The sequence below is a fragment of the Prionailurus viverrinus genome, chromosome E3, assembly GCF_022837055.1.
Source record: "Prionailurus viverrinus isolate Anna chromosome E3, UM_Priviv_1.0, whole genome shotgun sequence".
Taxonomy (NCBI): Eukaryota; Metazoa; Chordata; class Mammalia; order Carnivora; family Felidae; genus Prionailurus; species Prionailurus viverrinus.
The window spans coordinates 30,089,995-30,109,987 of NC_062576.1; the positions used below are offsets into that span (position 1 = coordinate 30,089,995).

Genomic DNA, 19,993 nt, shown 5'->3' on the forward strand with positions numbered 1-19,993 from the left:
TATTTATCTAAAGGATACAGGTGTGCTGTTTTGAAGGGGCAAGTGCACCCCCCATGTTTATAGCAGCACTATCAAAAATAGCCCAAGTATGCAAAGAGCCCAAATGTCCATTGATGGATGAATGGATAAAGAAGATGTGGTATATATATATACAATGGAGTATTACTAGGCAATCAAAAAGAAAGAAATCTTGCCATTTGCAACAACATGGATGCAACTAGAGGGTATTATGCTAGGCAAAATTAGTCATTCAGAGAAAGACAAACATCATATGACGTAACTCATATAGATGAACATAACAGAAGGGAAGTAAAAATAATATAAAGACAGGGAGGGGGACAAAACATAATACTCCTAAGTACAGAGAACAAACTGAGGGTTGCTGGAGGTGTTGGGGGGGATGGGCTAAATGAGCAAGGGGCATTAAGGAGGACAGTTGCTGGGATGAGCACTGGGTGTTAACATGTAGGGGATAAATCATTGGATTCTACTCCTGAAATCATTATTGCACCATATGCTAACTGGATGTAAATGTAACTTGGATGTAAATTAAAAAAGAAAAACACAACAACTAGACTCGTAAATTGCACTATAAGCTAACTAACATGGATGTAAATTTTTAAAAAAAGCAACCAGAGAACCTGGTTTACTGGATCACTATATTGTACACCTATGTGTTAATTATACTTGGCTTTAAAAAAATAAGGAGAAGAAAAGAGAAACGTGTATAAAATACATGCCCTGGCTTACCATCACATCTATCCTTAACATGACTCACCCCCCAAGGAGAAGTTAAAAGACAAACCCTGAATTTGTGAGTAAGTAGGAATTGCAGGTTACACAGCTGCCGAAATTGTTTGGCAGTCTTCACAGTGAGTGGTATTTTGATTTAAAGTAGCATTTAAAGGAGAAGCATGGGAAATGGCAGAGTAGGTGGATCCTGAGCTCACTTCCCATGGACACATGAAGTGTGTAACTAAATATAGTGAAACTCCCTCTGAAAATGACCTGAAGACTAACAGAACCTCTCCCACAGCTAAAGATAAAAAGAAAGCCACATGGAGAAGGGAAGGAGGGGTGGGGTGTGGTCAGAAACCAAATCCCAGGCACTGTGATCCCTATCACCCATAAGTGGGAGTGAGATGAAGCCCCACAGTGGGCAGCCCCAACCTTGGGAATCTCCAATGGGGACATGAACCCCCATAATCTTTGGCTTTGAAAATCAGTGGGGCAGGAGCCAGAAGACTATAGGGAACTGAGATTATGCTTTTAAAGGGCCAGTGCATTATATCACTTAGTCTAAGACCCAGCACAGAAGTAGCAGTTTGGAAAGCGTCTGGGGTATATGCGAAGGAGATTTACTTTTTAGGGCATGTGCTGGAAGAGCACAGATCTGTGGGATATTTGTCTATGAATGTAAATACTGGTGGGAGCCAGCTCTGACGCTGTCCATCAGTCTTGCTAACGACGCTTGCCCTGCCCCACCAAGTGGGCAGCTTGTTCTGTAGAAGGGTGGGGCCAGCCCTGCCCACCAGTGTACCCACAGAAGTCTTGGCCCAGTCACAACAGCCCACACAGAAACCACCCTCGAGTGCATGGTTCTGGTGAGCATCACCTGATTGGATTGTGTCACTGGGCCGTAAGGGACGCCTTCTACACAAAGCCACCACTTTTAAGACCAGGAGATGGAGCCAAGCTACCTAATACATAGAAACAAACACAGAGTCAGACAAAATGAGGAGACAGAGTAATATGTTCCAAATGAAAGAACAACATAAAACCTCAGAAAAAGCACTACATGAAACAGAGATAAGCAATCTACCTGATAAAGAATTCAAAGTAATGGTCATAAAAGATGTTCACTGGATCTGAGAGAAGAATGGATGAACTCAGAACTTCAACAAAGAGACAGAAAATATAAAAAAAGAACCAATCAAAGCTGAAGAACAAAGTAACAGAACTGAAAAATACACAAGAGGGAATCAGCAGCAGATGAGGACGCAGAAGAACAGGTGAGTTATCTGGAAGACAGTGCTGTGGAAATCATCCAAACTGAATAGCAAAAAGAAGAATAGAAAAAAAAAAATGAGGTTAGGTTAAGAGACCTCTGGGTCAACAACTATACTGACATTTGCATTATAAATTCCTTGAAGGAGAAGAGAGAAAAAAAAGGGCCAGAAAACTTTTTTGAAGAAAAAATAGGTGAAAACTTCTCTAACCTGGAGAAGGAAACAGATAGCCAGGTACAGGAAGGTGGAGAGTTCCAAACAAGATGAACCTAAGGAAGTCCACATAATAACTAAAATGTCAAAACTTAGGGATGCCTGCATGGCTCAGACGTTAAGTGTAGGACCTCAGCTCAGGTCATGATCTCATGGTTTGTGGGTTCAATCCCCGCATCAGGCTCTGTGCTGACAGCTCAGAGCCTGGAGCCTGTTTCAGATTCTGTCCCTCCCCTGCTCTCACTCTATCTCTCTCTCTCAAAAGTAAGTACACATTTAAAACATGTCAAAAATTGGGGCGCCTGGGTGGCGCAGTCGGTTAAGCGTCCGACTTCAGCCAGGTCACTATCTCGCGGTCCGTGAGTTCGAGCCCCGCTTTGGGCTCTGGGCTGATGGCTCAGAGCCTGGAGCCTGTTTCCGATTCTGTGTCTCCCTCTCTCTCTGCCCCTCCCCCGTTCATGCTCTGTCTCTCTCTGTCCCAAAAATAAACGTTGAAAAAAAAAAAAAAATAAAACGTCAAAAATTAAAGATACAGAGAAAGGCAACTAATTACATATAAAGGAAACACCATGAAGCTATACACTGATTTCTCAGGAGAAACCTTCACAGAAGGTAGCAGCGTAATATGTACAAAGTGGTGAAAGGAAAAAAAAATCTACAACGAAGAACACTCTACTCAGCATTCAGAATTGAGGGAAATTTATAAAGAGTTGCCCAGGCCAAAAAAAGTCAAAGGAGTGCATCACCACTGAACTGGCCTTACAAGAAATGTTAAAGGAACTTCCTGAAGCAGAAAAGAAAAGGCCTTAACTAGAAGTAAGAAAATTATGAAAGGAAGAAGTTTCACTGGCAAAACAGTTAAAGATAGTAGATCATTCACTTATAAAACTAGTATGAGGGTTGAAAGACAAAGAAGTAAAATCAACTGTATCTACAATAACTACTTAAGGGATTCACAAAATTAAAAAAATATAAACTATGACATTATATACATAAAAGGGGGAATAAAAATGTAGTACTTTCAGAATGTGTTGGACTTAAGCAAACTGCCAACTTAGAATACTATATACCTAGGATGTTATTTATGAACCTCAAGGTAACCACAAATCAAAAAACCTGTAAAAGACACACAACAAATACAGAGAAAGGAATCCAAGCACAATATCAAAGTCATCTAATCACAAAGAAATCAAGAGAAGAGCTATGAGAGGAACTCTGAAAACAACCAGAAAACAAAAAACACCAGTAAGTACATACCTTTCATTTTAAATATAAACAGACTAAATGGTCCAGTCAAAAGACACAGGGTTACCTAATGGATACAAAAAAACCCAAGAGCTATCTATGTGCTGCCTATAAGAGACTCACTTCAGACCTAAAGACATATACAGACTTAAAGTGAAGGGATAGGAGAAGATATTCCATACAAATGGAAGCAAAAAAGCCAAGGTAGCAAATATTTAAAAATTTACAACAGACAAAAACAGACTTTAAAGTAAAGGCTGTAATGAGACAAAGAAGGGCACCGCATAACGTTAAGGCGATCAATCCAAAAAGAGGACATAACAACTGTAAATACCCATGCACCCAACACAAGAGCCCCTATATTTTGCAGATACAGTAAATATTAATGGGCTAAAGGGGGAAAATTGTCAGTAATACAATAATAGTAGGGAATTTTAACACCTCACTAACATCAATGAATAGATCATCCAGGCAGAAAATCAGTAAGGAAATTGTGGCTCTGAATGATGCATCAGACCAGACAGACTTAATAGATATATACAGAACATTCCATCCCTCCACCCCCAAATAGCAGAATACACATTTTTCCAAAGAAGACATCCAGATGGCCAACATAGAAAAGAGTCATCAGGGAAATGTACATCAAAACCACGAGATAACAACTTACACCAGTTCAGGATGGCCACTCTCAAAAAGACAAGAAGTAACAAGTGTTGGGAAGAATGTGGAGAAAAGGGGACCCTCTTTCACTACTGGTGGGAATGCAAACTGGTGCAGCCACTGTGAAAAACAGTATGGAGATTCCTCAAAAAATTAAAAAATAGAACTACCCTATGATGCAGCAATTCCACTTCTGGGTATTTTTCCAAAGAAAGCAAAAACCGTTAATTTGAAAAGATATCTGTACCCTTATGTTTATTGCAGCATGACTTACACTAGCCAAATATGGAAGCAACCTAAGTGTCCACGGATAGATGACTGGGTAAAGAAGATGTGACACACACACACACAGAGGATTATTACTCAGCTATAAAAAAAGAGTATTTTTCTGGGGCGCCTGGGTGGCTCAGTCTGTTAAGTGTCCAACTTTGGTTCAGGCGATGATCTCATAGCTTGTGAGTTCAAGCCCCACATCGGGCTCTGTGCTGACAGCTCAGAGCCAGGAGCCTGCTTCCGATTCTGTCTTTCTCTCTCTCTCTTGGCCTCTCCCCTGCTCATGCTCAGTCTCTCTCTGTCTCTCAAAAATAAACATTAAAAACAAACTACAGAAAGTATTTTTCCTATTTGTGACAGTAGGGATGGACTACGAGGGGTTTATGTGAAGTGAAAGAAGTTGGACAGAGAAAAGCAGATACCAAATGATTTCACTTCTCTATGGAATCTAAAGAACAGAATAAATGAACAAACAAAACAGAAACACTCATAAATCCAAACACACCGGTGGCTGCCAGAGGGGAGATGGGGCGGGGGGATGGGTACAGTAAGTGGAGGTTATTAACAGTACGAATCTCCAGGTACAGAACAAGTCACAGGGATGTACAGTATAGCACAGGGGACACAGTCTGTGATCTCGTAATAACACTATATGGTGACAGATGGTAACTGCACTTACCTGGGGAACATTTCATAACGTATAAGAGTGTCAAATGACTGTCGAACACCTGAAGCCACTATAATATTGTATGTCAAGTATACTTCAATTAAAAAAAAATAGCATTTCAAATGCAAATGAGGTTCTTGGCTCTGAAATTTGTGTTCGTACAGCGGCAAGCGCGTTTTAAACAAGGGATTCAGTGTGAGGACGACACCCCAGATACAAGCCCACAGACCGTGGCCGCTGGTCTCGCTTACTTACCTCTGGAAGGGAGGACGGGGCACCACGTGTCTGCTTGATGGCCTCCTCGTAGCGGGGAGGGTCTTTTGTCTTGGGGACCGGGCTCCCAAACAGGGAGTGCTGGACGACGCACTGCTGGGGTGGAGGGGGCGAACTAGGCTGAGGCAAAAAGAGGAGGGCACATGTCAGGTCTGGGCAGTGAGCTCAGAGGGCGGCCGAGTCACGGCGCTCCTGAACTCAGGAGCCTTCTCACCTCCAGCCTGTGTGGCCGATGGCACCGGGGCACCATCCTGTGAGGGAAGGGTCATCTGTTCCGCGGTAACAGCCAAGCTGCCCCTTAACAACCGTCACCACGGTCTTTGGCTATTTTGTCCCATTAATATTGATACTCAGTCCCTTCACGCCCGAAGCACTGGGTTCTGCAATGCTTTAGGGCCCCATGAGCAATCACTGTTACTGCTGCCCCGTCCGCACAGCACTACCTTGTTGGAAGCGGTAGGTCCATTCTGCAGGGAGGCAAGTGGTGCGCTTCTGGACTGAAGAACACTGGTGGAGGTCTTGTTCACAAAGGGCTGCTGGACTGCTGGAGCAGGTGGTCTCTCATACGGAAGAACTGAATTTGATGCCGAGTTCGTGAAAACCTGTAACGGACAAATATTTTCCATTCAATCTGTTCTTTGGCTCTTCCTACCGAAGAAAACCATGTTTTAGGACGAGGCTCGGCAGACTTGCCCTGTAAGGAGCCACCACGTGTGCAGTTTAGGGTCTGCAGGCCACGGGGTGTCTGTTGGAACTGTTCACCTCTGCCACTCTGGCCCAGAAGCAGTTTGGACAACGCATAAATCAGTGGGTGGGGCTGGCTTCCAATAACTTTATCTACAGAAACAGGTGGGGTGCTGGAGGTGGCCCTCAGGCCGTGGTCTGCCGACCCCGATTCTCCAGCATCCGTGGTCCCTTTACTCAGTGGCCTGTCTTTGATGGCGGTGTGGACTGTACCTTCTGGGAAATCAGCGCTTGCTCAGTATGATTTCTGTCTTAGGCGATAGCTGAATTTCTCATATTCCTCACCAGGGTGGTCTCATCTACTTTCACAGCTTTCATGTCCACGATTAAGCTAATAATCCCCAAACCCACCTCTTTTCCACCCTTGCTTCCAAGTGCCAAAGCCACATTTATAACCTTTATTTACAAACATAAATTCAGGACATCTCAAATGTAATATATTCCAAACGAAACTTTCCCCTTTCCTTCCACCACCACCAGCCTCGGAGGAAAAGTAATTCTTGGTTTTCCCTTCATTTATTTTTAAAACTTTGGTAAACGGAGCCATCAGTCTCCTCTGCTGTCTCCCTTCAGTGCTCACACGCCTTATGAATGCCTCCTGAATCAGGCCTCTGTCCTCCGCTGTCCTAATCCACGTCCTTGCTCCTGATCACGGGAGTACCGTGGCATCCTCTTCACTGTGCCTCCCTCCTGTCGACCCTCTGCTACAGTTACAGCCTCAGCACACACCTGATGGAGCCCCCACAGTCCCTGGCTCCTCTGTCCTTATGGTAAAACCCTCCTCTCTGGCTGGCACAAAAAGCTTCCACCCGGCCCCATTTCTGTCCGACCAGAAAGGCCACACAGGCTGCGGCCACACTCAGGTTTGCAGTTTGTTGAAAGTGTCTCCAAATCTTTGCAGGGCCCCATTTAAAATCTGCCCCCTTCTGAGAAGCTGGCCTCCGCTCTGTCAGGGAGCGGTGAGGACTCCCTCCTGTGGAACTAACAAGTGTCTGTTTAGCCCCCATCATGAGCCAAAGGTCTTATGGCCTTTTACAAATGTATGGTCATTGTGTGATTTTGTGATTGTATTTCACAGAGCTGATTTACTCCTAAAAATATTTTATGTACTTTATACCACTAGTATTCTGAAAGAGAAAAACTTACCTCTGCGTTTCTATTGTAAACATACATACGTATTTCTTAAGTGGGCAAGTATATGTGTGTGTGTGTGTGTGTGTGTGTGTGTGTGTGTACACCCCTTCAAAAGGTACAGCTGCTCTGGGCGAGGAGTTCTGGAAGCATACTCCTCTTTGAAAAAGCTGGAATTAATGATCCCTAATTCTAGTATTGAGACTTAGTGAATAAACCCTTATTTCTCCTGGCTATATCCTGTTTTTCTCTCTCTTCTCTTAAAGAAAACTGTCTTAACATTGGAACGTTCACTGAGGCGATCACCACCCTAGAATGTTATTGTGAGCCCAAAGTCAGTAATATGCTGCTGTAACTCACTGCATTTCCCAGAGGAGATTCCAGAAGAGAGCACATGATAATGTGACTACTGATGACCTCAGGCGTCAATTTCTGTTTGCTGCTCAAGTGGTCTTAGCCCAGACGGTTCACACTACCTTGGGGCATGTCTACAGGTACACCTAATTATCCAAGTTCTTTTATGTTGAAGATTAACATTCTGGGACTAATAATTCTCAAGGTTAAAAATAATAAGACCTATTTTTGAGGCCTTAAGAGTTTTCTGTCAAGGAGATGTGCACACAGCTCCACCTGCTGGGTAAGAGGGAATTTTTGTAACTTCTGGGCTATTCAACATCACAATTTTTTGGTAGGAACACATGGAGGGGTTACTGAGTCCTAGACCAACACGGTCATCTGAAAGATGAGGAAAATGACACTCAGAGGAAGTAAGTGAATTTTGCATAAGGCCAAACCTGTAGGAAGTGGGGAACCAGAATCCGCACACCTGGGCCCTCTGGCTCTTAGCCCGCAAGATGGCAAACTCTTAAATATATAAAGATCTTATTCAAGGTAGACACTGAAAAAGTATCTTTTTCGACTTCAAATATTTCTTCCCAGGGAACAGCACTTCCCCCTCCCCCACAAGATGATTAATTTGAAAAGAAATTTATTTTAAAACTCAAAAAATCCTACATGAGGATTAAAAACAAACTTTTGAAACTTTTACTTGGAAAAGGGCTTTAACTGTTAAGATGACCGGTCTTTCAGTAAAAAAGAACCCTTTTTCCCTAATAACTGCAAATCTGCAGCCGGATGGCAGGTGGCCTGAGGCCCATCCAGTGGGAGGTGCGTGATACAAAAGAACAAACAGGTACTTCCCACGGAAGAGACCGCTATAAGGACACTTGCAGAATGGCTGAGCAGATGACAGTCACCATTGGCGACGGCCAGTCACTCATTAGCATTCACCAACCTTTCTAACTTGCTGAGGCTGATTGAGCACATGTGGCGTGAAAGCTTCTTGCTTCTGAGGTACGGTCTGGGCTAAGCCTGAGGACAGGGTGGTGGCTGCTGTCTGCGGCTGAGTCTGAGTCTGGATTCCTGCTTGTGGTGGAGTCTAGGAAGCAAACAAAATATTGATTTAATTATCAAAATCAAACTCAAAATCAAGAGTGTAGGTGTGGGGGCACCTGGATGGTTTGGTCAGAAGAGCATGGGACTCTGGATCTCAGGGTTGTGAGTGGGAGCCGCAAAGTTTGGGTTGAGTTTGGGCGTAGAGGTTACTTAAAAAAATACATACATAAACTGAAAGAAAAAAAAAAAGAGTTTACATGTGCAACATGCGATCATGTGGGAAACATATCTGAAATGAAGTGATAAAATACTTACAGATAGATACACACTTCATCGACAACACAGTTTGAACCTTAATTCTAAACCAGAGACCTAACACCAGACCAGTTTTTTTCACACTCTTATTATTTCTTAAGTGGCTAAGATTTTCACTGGGAAATTTTGAGAAAATGGAAAACTGAAATAAAAACCTATAGTGGCTCTACACACAACAGGCCAGGTGTGACAATAATTTTAACAGCAGCAAGAAAATCTGAGGCCTAACTGCCCAAACAGTATGTGCTCCCTCTGGAGACAGTCAGCTATGTGCTGGGGCACACACGGGCCCAGAATGGAGAATGTCAACTCTAGTGAAGATTTGGATGGAAAAATACATGTTTAGAAAAGCTGTGTCACAGAGTAGACTTTGAATTTCACAGACAGTCTAAAGGTCAAACAGGAGAATCAGAATGCTTGCACATGCCAAGGGCCTCTGGGTCATGCTTCCTAACCTCAGGGGCACAACCCACTGGTCTCTGCCATGAAGAGTATGTGGGTGGGGGGGGGGTGGTCAAAGCTGAGGAGCACTGTCCCAGGTGGTTTCTGTTCACCTGTCGCCCACCCACTGTGTGAAAACCTACCAAATGCACTGCATAAAAACAAGGTCAATACACAGGTTATGGAGGAGGCATAAAAGGAGGTTTCATGCTTACCAGTGTTTTATCAACTCCCTCAACACCTTCACTCCTAAGTTTGTGGTCACATTTTCCTCAGATGCCCCACATGCCTTAGGCATCTTGACTTCAATGGTGTCTTTCGAGAATCGCGTGTAGGAGGCAGAACACACGAGTGGGCGTAAAAGTAAAGGCCGGGCAGTTAGAAAACCCGGCTCTGTCCTAGAGCAACTTACCCAACGTTTCAAGGCCTCAGTTTCTCTACCTCAAAATGGGTGCCATCACTTAGATCTTCTGGGGGGAAGGGAGAGCTGAAGGGAGTGAGCCATTTAAAATACACGGAGGAGCATGTGACTCTTGATCTCGGGGCCGTGAGTTGGAGCCCCATGCTGGGTATAGAGATGACTTAAATAAATAAGAAAATAAAGTACGTGATCCTGTGCCTTGCACACAAAAAGCACTCAGCGACACCAGCTATTCTCACGATACTGTAACCGGTATCTCAAAATGTCTGCACGTTCGCTAACGATACCGTGTTCACTAAAGATAAAAGCGATCAAAAGCAGGAAAGCACCGCTTGCTTGTTTTAACTATGTGGAGACAATGCTAGCTATTAACATTTCTGAATTAAATTCCAGGCCCCCGCCCCCACGCACACATTTTCTGCACCTCTGAGGCCCGGTTGGGGTGCATGTATGAGAAGGCTGGGGCGCTCGCCATAAGGCAAGTTTCCGTTCCATGCAGGCTGTAAGGCAAAGGAGTTAGAAGACACACTTCACACCTGGAGTCTGAGGCTGCCTACTGGGAGTTGCACTGAGGTGACATTGGAGCCCTGGATGGACAGCGGCAGCAGCAGCTGAGCGGTTTGTGTGGTCAGTAAAGCCTGAGGCTGAGCGACAACGGCAGGCGGCGGCTGTCCCTGGGAACTCACGTAAAACTGCGGGACGACGCTCTGCTGCTCGGCCTGGGCCACGGGGACCTCCTGCTTGATCACTACGGCCTTTTTGGCAACCAGGGTCTGGCTGCCCGCCGAGACGGGCTGGCCCACAGGATGGCTGGCCAGCGGGCCAGGCCGCCTGGGGCTGGAGCAGTCGGGCAGCGCGGTCTCGTCCTTGACGGGGGAGCCCACACCGCCATGCTTCGGATCTAACTTGCCGGCCGAGCTGGCCGCGGCGCCGGGCTGGGGTTCCAGCGGCTGCTGCTGCCGCTGCCCTCGCTTTTCAACCTCAAGCTGCATTTTCAGAACTTCCACGAGCTTCTGCTCCTGTTCCAGTTTCCTCTTTAGCTCCTCGATCTGCTTCTCTTTCTCCTGCAGCTTGCGGTCCTTCTCGGCCGCGTCCAGTTCCAGACTCGACAGCGTGCTGCTGGCGGGACTCGGGCTGTCCTCGCTGCCCGTCACTCTCAGCGGCGACGAGCACAGGAACTGCGCGGGAGACATCATGGTCATGATCTCGGTGAACGTGTCTGCCATGCTTGTGTCCTCGGTCCCGAGACTGGACTGCTCGGAGGGGGAAGGCGAGATGGGCAGGGGGGAGCTGACGCTCTCGGCGTGGGTGACGTTGCTGCTTCCGGCAGGCGGCAACTCTGCCTTGAAAGAGGGGCCCGAGCTCGTCACGGAGTTGTGCAGCGTTGTCACCGGCAGTGCCACGGTGACTTCTGGGTTGCTGGCGACGATGGCAGACGCTGGCACCGCCAGGACGCCGCCGGCAGCAACAGCGCTGCTGTTCACTTCCTGGTAGGGCTTCAGGCGTTCGATGAGGTCCGGTTTGGTGCCCGACACCGGAAGACCCCGTAACTTCAGCTCCGTCTTCAGTTCCGACACCTGCAAGTACAAACAAATCACGTCTCTTCTCTCGGTACCGCAACTCCCGACAGATCTACAGGACGCCCAGACGCAAAAGGTGCCTACCACCTGTCAGCTCCACGTTACCATGTATGGGCAAAGGGGACGGTTTCTCTTCCCGACGCACACACAGCTACGGACCTGTGGCACTGGGAAGGCGGGAGGTAAAGCAAGGGCTTTTAGAGGGTAATTCCTGTTCTGTCTGAGGATTTACAATCAGAAATCGTGACGAGGACAGTCACATTCATTGAGTAATTACCACGTGTCACACACTGATGGAAGTGCTTTATACTTTGTCTTTTCTCTTCTTTTCTTTTCTTTTTTTTAAAGCAGACTCCATGCCCAGCGCAGAGCCCAACTCGGGGCTCGAACTCACGACCCTAAGATCAAGACCTGAGGGGAGATCCGGAGCTGAACGCTTAAGTGACTGAGCCACTCAGATGCCCCTATTCTTACAATGAATCTTCACATGAGGTGTGGGTGTTATTATTATTATTCCTAGTGCACAGATGAGGAGATTGGGGCAGTGAAAGGCAGACCGTTATGTCTGACCTACCATGGATAACCAGAAGCTGAGCTGAGGGAGGAAGCCTATGCAGTCTGGCCTCGGAGAGGAGATTCTTGACTGTTAACATTTTCCTACTTCTCCCAACTCAGCAAGGAGCAGGGAAGAAGAAAATCTCCCTCTGCGGTCACAAGTGTTCTGGTGCCCACACATGGTCTATGCTCAACAAATCAGAGTTATTACTGATCGTCTTCAAAGAAACTTAATGGACGTAAACAGACAGTACCCCTGAAAAGGTTATCTTCCTGTTGGTAAAGCTGAAGGTCTATTGAAAACTTACCTACACCTCAGACAAATGTGGCCAATCATTTCTGTTTTTGTGGTAATTACGGGTGAATAAACTCTACTTTGAAGTATTACCTTTAAGTCATCCAGGCTAGAAGGCAGGGGCCCCGGCTTTCTCAAGGAAGCAGATGGATTCTGTCTTGGTGTATTAGGCGTGGTGCTGTTCAGAGCTGAATTCCCACTGTTGTTATTTTTGTCATTGAGTGGCCTTCAAAAGGAAAAGAAAATTAGACTTGATAATAAAATCATGTCTGAATTTGATCCTGCTTCTGTATAACGACTTGACTGTTAATGTGTGAAGAGAAAATCATCATGGTTGTGGATTGGAAGACTCAATAGTATAAAGATATCAATCAAATGAGACCCCCCCCCCCCTGCAAGTTTTGCTTGCTTGCTTGGTAGAAATTCTGAAGGTGATTCTGAGCTATATATGGAAACACAAAGGACCAAGAATGGCCATGGCATCACTGAAGGAAAGCAAAGCTGGAAGAGCCATACCACTTATCAAAACTCATTATAAAGCCAGTTATTAAGATGGTGTGGTGCTGGTACAAGGGCAGAACAACAAATGGAAGAGAACAGAGAATCCAGAAACAGACCCTCACATATAGAGCCTCGTGAGTTATCGCCAAGGTGGCACTGAAGTGCACTAGCAAGAGGGTGGTCCTTACAATAAATGGTGCTGGGCCACCCTGGATATTCACACAGATAAAAATAAGGCCCTTAACTGACCCCTACACCTCACACCATCTCAGAAACCTAAACGTGAATTATGAAAGCAGTAAACTTTTAGAAAACTTAGGGTAATATTTCAGGGTGCCCGGGTGGCTCGGTTGGTCGAATGTCTGACTTCAGCTCAGGTTGTGATCTGGTGGTTTGTGGGTTTGAGCCATGCGTCAGGCTCTGCACTGGCTCGCTCTCTCCCTCTCTCTCTGCCTCTCCCTGACTTGTGCTCTTTTTCTCTCAAAAAAAAAAAAAAAAAGAAAGAAAAGAAAACTTAGGATAATGTCTTCATGGCCTTTGGGTAGGGAAAGATTTCTTAAACAGGACACAAAACACACTAAGGGAGACAGCTTTAAGAGTGAAAAGTCAAATCATAGGAGAAGGTACTTGTAATACATATTTCTTTTTTTATTTTATTTAACTTTTCAGTATTTATTTACTTTTGGGAGAGACAGAGTGTGAGCGGGGAAGGAGCAGAAAGAGAAGGAGACACAGAATCTGAAGCAGGCTCCAGGCTCTGAGCTGTTAGCACAGAGCCTGATGTGGGGCTCAAACCACAAACCGCAAGATCATGACCTGGGCCGAACTTGGACACTCAACCGACTGAGCCACCCAGGTGCCCCTCTAATACGTATTTCTGACAAGGCATCATATCTAGAATATACAAAAAAAGTCTCACAAATCAGTAAGAAAAAGACAAAACGCAATGGGAAAATCCTGAACAAGCATATCACAAGAAAATCTATCCCAACGGTCCTTGAACGTGTGAACAAGGGCTTAACACCTCATCAGACACGAGGAAAATGGAAAAAGGCACAACAAAACAGCACTGCACATCCAGCAGAACTGCTGCCATAACAAATAAGACGCCAATACGAAGCACTCGGAACATCGAGAGCGCTCAATCACGGCTGGGAGAAGTGTGAACTGGTACAACCACTTCGCAGAAGTGTTTTATGTTATCTACTAATGACAAACCTGTGCCTATCCTCTGACCCAATTCCATTCCTTGAGGGACACCTGACAAAAATCTACATACATGAACCAAAACACACAGGTCAGAATGCTTAGTATGGCATTATTCATACCAGTCCCAACCGGAAACAACCCAACTGTCCACCAAGAGGATGATGGGTGGATAAATGATAAAATACTAGACAGGAATAAAAATTAACTACTTCTATCTGCACCAGTAAAGATGCATCTCACGAACACAATGTTGAGCAGAAGAACTCACGTGCGTATGTATACCGTAAGACTGCATTTATATAATGTTCAAAAAAAAGGCAAAACTAATCAGTGGGAGAGAAGTCAGGTAGTCACTGAGGGGGGATGCCAGGGGGCTTTTTGGGGTACTGATATTCTATTTCTGGATTTAGGTGGTGGTTATGGAGGTGTGTTTACTTAGCATTGATTTTCAGTTATGATTTATGGACTTCTCTATCACTTAACACTTCATTTAAAAAGGTGATTTAAAAAATGTGTTTTATTTCTGTACTCATCTTCCCAGCAGAATCAGGTCCCCATCTAGCTTCTTCCCCCTAGGATACTCTTGGCAACAATGACATTTCCTCCCCTGGGTGGTTGACACTGTACAGCCAATTCCATTAGAGCCTCACGCTTTATTCTTATATGAGTCTTGGTGCTGAAGCATGGAGACTCTGACTTCCATGTTCTGAAACAGGGACCTGATGTTGCTTATGGGGAGAGGTCCCTGCTTAGATGAGCTTTGTCCAGTGGGTTTTTGGAAGATTGTGTTTGAAGCCATTTCTGGCCCTGTGAACAGCTAACTCTTGACATTCATCTGGGGTCTTTGAAAACCTGCCTAAATTTTATGGAAGTTAAATACTTTAAGTGTTTGCAACGAAGTTTCTTGAAATTTGGGTGGAATGACAAATATTTTATGTATCATTTATTTCCTTTCTAAAAATCCAGTTTTAAAATCTTCTATTAGAATTATGAAAACATTTTATGTAAATCAGAACTTCTCAACCTTACTTATTTTCATTACTGTCTCCACAAGGAGACTTTCTATGAATTTTTTTTCCCTAATCGACCTCCCAGTGAAATCTTAATACGCTCAGGGATGTACTGTGTAATCACCTACGTACCGTATATGTGTCTGTGCTCTCTTCAATCACAAGTGCAGCACTCCCCCGAACCAATTTCTGCTCCCTTGTGAACAATAAATTATTCTATTGGTGCGTTTGGTTGAGATTCTATAATGCTTTACTTGTTACTACGATTAACAGTTCAGTGCTTGCTTCAACTTTCGAAATAACGAGAGTAAGTTGGACCTACATTTTTTTGTCCAGATCCACAAAGACAGAAAACATGCTGTGGGGGGACCCTGACAAATGTGATGTCTGTGTGGATGAGAAACCTGAAGTCCAGACACCTGAAAGGACCCTCCAGGAGCCCCCGTCAGTGTGTGGCTACAGCCCCATCTCCCAAGGTACCAGGGGCTGTGTTATCAGGTCAAATCTCACTGCTGTGGAGCTACAGACTTCTGCATTCAGCTTCCTGTACTGGAATTTTGGTGATAAGAAACACTGTTTTAGAAAACAACACCTCCACTGTCAGGACCCGGAAATTAAACACAAGTGACGTTCAGTCTTTGCGTGGTGCAATAATACACAAAAGTAAGTGACCTTTCCCCCTCTGTGTCCCCGGATCTTTGTGTGTGATGCTCTCCGGGGCTGGGTGGCGTGGCTGCTATGGTGGTGGGGGTGTTTGTGGAGGATAGGGGACCGGCAGCCTTAGTGGAAAGACAAAGAAACATTAGAGACCAGATACTCAGCCCCTCAGATGTACTCTTCCCATCTATAAACTGGCCCCACACAGTCCATTTCTTTCATTACAGAAAAGACTGTTTCATAGATACTACAAAAATCCTTTTATGGGATTTTCAGTTGTCCGGGTTTCCTCACCCGGAGTGCGGTCAGTAACGTCACCTCTTCCTGGAGTTACGGTGGGGGGCACAGGGATGTCAACGTCGAGCACACTGCTGGGTGCATCGTAAGGAGCGCGCACAGGGGAGCCAGTCACCGCTCGTGTCCCTGCTGCCCAATGCCAGAGGAGGGAGGCGGCAGGGGAGGACGCCTCCCTCGGGCCTGGACGGAGCTGCAAAGCGGCGGTGGTCTGCGTCTGAGGCGCTTCCAATCCTCTTTGGTCTTCCCTGGTTCCCTTCCAATGTCAACATCTCACTCAGGCCTGCTTGCTCTTAAAATAATAACATGCTACAAAAATTCTTTCTTTCTTCATCTCTGTGCCCTGATGTTTTAGATTTACGTACTTCACAGTAAGGTCCAAGTGACTAATAGGTCTAATCTTCCTCGAGATATCAGGATCGTAAAAGAAAAAAGTGCAGTGATAATCACTAGCATATGAGGAGACGGTTCTTAACAGAGGAGCTTTTTAGCGGATCTCACTCCTTGTCTGCTCCTAGGAAACAGGGCTCCCTGTGGTGGAATGCTCAGCGTATGCGGAGAATATCCGAGTCGAATTTCCACACACCACACGGATCATGAATTGAGTGGCCTGCTCACTGAGAAAAACTTTCAACTCGAATAAACTTTGCACCTTTTTGTACAGTTTGTCTTGTGAGGCCAATGTAAATGTCCCTTTCTCCTGATAACTGAGGGAAATGAGAGACGAGGTATTTTCATTTTTACCCATGTTTCCTGGAAAATGCATACTGAGGATGGAGATCTAGAAATTTCCTTCTGTACATAATTAAAGTTCACTATGGATGTCTTGCTGTGGATTCAGTCTCAGAAGCTGTCAGAAGTCACTTCCTTCTGTCTCTCTCAACTGGGCTCAGACTTTGGAAACATGTTCCTTCTCCACAGTTGTTGGTCACCAAGACCTTTAACTGTCTTGGAAACATCTCTCATCTGTTCTTTCCTTCCCCTGATCAATGCCCTCATCTTCTCACATCTCCTTTATTGTGAAATGTCTGTCTTGCCTGCTGCCAGACTCCCCTCCGTGACCAGCATCTCACTGTCCTTCCGTGCACTGTGGCGTCACCACTACAGCCCTCTGAATCACCTACCACGTCAAGATTCAAGGCTGCCCGGCTTCAGATTCCTCTGGACAGCGGCTCTACTCAGTTTTGTCTTCTACTTTTCATCCCGTTCCTTATTCAGGCTATTCTCCCCGTCATCCCATCAACAGGCATGGCCCGCTCCTTCCTCTGTTCTCGCACGGGGGGGTCACTCTCCTTTGCGTGAAAGGGCCCAGCCCAAGTTTCGGGCTCTTTCTCACAGAGGTATCCTGCCTGCTCTCATAAAGCTTTCCTTGACCACTCCGGCTTCTACACTCATCCCCCCGCACCCCGCCCTTTTTAAGCTGTTTACAACAAGACTCTCGCTCCTTACGCTTTTCTCGCGGCGCCTAATACTACGTGGCAAACAACAGGCAGATCTCTCCTGGGCGAGTAATTGTGACGAGGCACCGCTACCGTGAAAGGTCAAGGTTCGGAACCTATCTCGGAGGACAAACCCTGGACTCACTGGCACGAGGGCAAGACGCCGCGGGACGGGCTTCGAGGACCAGGCAGTGAGACCGATCGCTGAGCGCAAGCGCCCCACGACATCCACCCCCTAGGAACCAGGGACGTGGCCCGCGCCGCCCCCGGCCCCGTACTTGAGCGGCGCGGGCAGGATGGTCTGGTAGTTGTAGTGCTGCTGCTGCTGGCTCAGGATCTGGAGCTGCAGGAACAGCTGCTGCTGCTGGAGCAGGCGGGCGTAGTTGGAGTCCATCTGGGGCTCGCTCTTCTCCCCCTTCTGGTCGGGCGGGATGTACTGGTGGTACTTGAGCTTCTTCACCCGCGGCTTGGGATCTTTGCACTTCTTGCCCCGGTGTTTGTCGTTAGGGTTCTTGGGATGGCTTTGCTGTTGTCAAGAGAGAGACAGGAGCATTTTAAGAGGCGCCATCACACGCGGCCTGTTCTACCGTGCGCCTGAATGCTCTGACGGTGACGTCAAAGAGCCAGGTGCCTCAGAAACTGGCGTAGCTGCTTCGGAAAGCAGTCCGCCGAATACGCTGCCAGAGCTACGGAAGCGTGGGTCTACCTCCCTGGGCCGAGCAATCCGGCGCCTGGGGCTCAGCCGGTTGAGCTTCCGACTCTTGATTTCGCCCCAGGTCATGATCTCACGGTTTGTGGGTTCGAGCCCCGCGTCAGACGCTGAGCGGACAGCGCGGGGCCTGTTTGGGACTCTCTGCCTCTCCCTTGCTCACACCTTCTCTCTCAAAATAAATAAACTTAAAAAAAAAAATCTGGCTCCTAAGAACTTACTTTTTCCTGTTCCTTGTTTTCTTACAGTAGGGCAAGGATACACTCCACTGAACATTATCTATTCAAGTTAAACAAAGTTACTTTGGGTTTCTTGTTTAGACACACTTGTATCTATTGTCTCCTAGTGAAAAAGAGGCTGTACGCCAAATATACAAATGGGAAAGGATTAGGTATGCTTCCCCCTGTGTCCTGTCTTGCAGTCATTAAAAATATATTCTTTAGAGACTATGTAAAAACAGAAGAGTGCTTCTAATGGAACAAAGCAGACTATAAAGTTGTGTGTTTCTAAGGAAAACACAAACACACACAAAAAATACTGCAGTCTCACAATATTCATCAATTCACTGTCATCTGCTTATTGTGTTATCGACAACAGATTTTACTTCTGGTCGTTTCCAAGTGATTGTAACAATGAACGGGGTGTGAGTTAAGGAGGCTGGACTCTAATTGTTATGTAATGATACAAGTGACTCAGCCAATCAGGAAGGCACCTGTTGGTAAGGGAGGGGGGCAGGCACGTAAGAACCACTGTTCCTCAGACAAAATCTGCTCTTATTTCTTCACTGGCACATTCTCTCAGGAAGGGAGGGCGGGAAACAGCTTTCCTCACAAAAACCCAAAGAACTGTGGTCTTTTTCCCAGTACGTACCTGTCTTCTCCTCTACTAGCAGAGTCCTAGGATCCCCTACCCAGCCTCTGAATGTCACATTCTTAAAGGATGCCTTTTGCCCCAGAATCAAAGCCCTCCTTAAAGAGGCACTCACTAGTGAAGAGGAGAAATTCAGAGGAGAGGAGAGGCAGAGACCTCTTAGGATCCACAGGGAAAGACGCACTGGCATTCAAACAGTCTTTGTGCCATCAGTGGTACATGTTTGCGGACGTGGGCAGAGGGGTGCGAGCGGGCATTAGCTCAGCTGCCGCTTGCCACACTCTGGAATTTCGGGCTCCAAGAAGAAGTGATGGAAGATGCTGAAATGCACTGATCTGTGCCCTGAAGCCACAAACGCTGGGCCACCCTGACAAAGAGGCTGGAATAGAAACAGAGCCTTCTCTGCAGGAGGGCTGAGGACCAGGAGAGTGCCAGATGGTAGCCGGAAGAAGTGAGGAATCCGCCCCAGGTACCTCCCCTGGGAGAGCGCAGCCCTGTGTTCACCCGGAGGCAGAAAGAAGGCTCCCCAACGCTTCAGGGGGCCTGGGTCGTTCCTGGCCTTGTGACTTCTTCGGGCCTCACTTCCTCATCTGGTAGGTGCAGAGAGGGTCAGCTAGCTCTCTGATGTCCTTTTTTAGTTCTAAAAGTTTGAGATCAGGGTTCTGCTGCTTTTGGCAAAAGCTGTATCGGAACTGTTTAGACTATTCCTCTGTTTATCCCCCCCTTTATTTAGCAGCTCTAAATGGACTTAAAAAAAATTTTTTAAGCCTACTATATATTAAAATTTTTAATCTTCCTTGGGGCCTATTCTAACTGAATTGTTTCACCAAGTAAAACTTAGGGAACAGTGCCACCAATGTGCAGCTTCTCGGAAGAACAAAACGAGCTTCAGCGGGCCAAATCTGCTAAAGCAAAAAACGCAGCCGCCTGTCTGAAGCCTCTGACCTGTCATGTGATACATCTGGAGTACCAGTGAGCTTGACCTTGTGTATAAACTCCAAAATTACGTTGCCATTCAAGACGTCTGTTCGTGAGGGGCGTGACTCCCCAGTGCTGTATCCTACTCTCTATCCTACTCTCCTCCCAG

The 19,993-nt window shown here is 46.2% G+C and overlaps 1 protein-coding gene across 8 annotated transcripts in view; it reads right to left on the reverse strand.

The window, feature by feature from the left end:
- Nucleotides 1-19,993, reverse strand: part of MRTFB (myocardin related transcription factor B) — a 190,895-nt gene that overhangs the window by 17,158 nt on the left and 153,744 nt on the right. For 6 of the 8 annotated variants that reach the window (XM_047838245.1, XM_047838243.1, XM_047838244.1 and 3 more), the window contains 6 exons: nucleotides 17,606-17,853; nucleotides 12,311-12,443; nucleotides 10,324-11,364; nucleotides 8,510-8,653; nucleotides 5,784-5,942; nucleotides 5,323-5,460 (listed from right to left, as the gene is read on the reverse strand). In XM_047838245.1, the coding sequence (XP_047694201.1) occupies nucleotides 5,323-5,460; nucleotides 5,784-5,942; nucleotides 8,510-8,653; nucleotides 10,324-11,364; nucleotides 12,311-12,443; nucleotides 17,606-17,853 (1,863 nt within the window). The remainder of the gene's footprint in view (nucleotides 1-5,322; nucleotides 5,461-5,783; nucleotides 5,943-8,509; nucleotides 8,654-10,323; nucleotides 11,365-12,310; nucleotides 12,444-17,605; nucleotides 17,854-19,993) is intronic. The other 2 variants (XM_047838249.1, XM_047838248.1) reach the window with 1 other exon arrangement.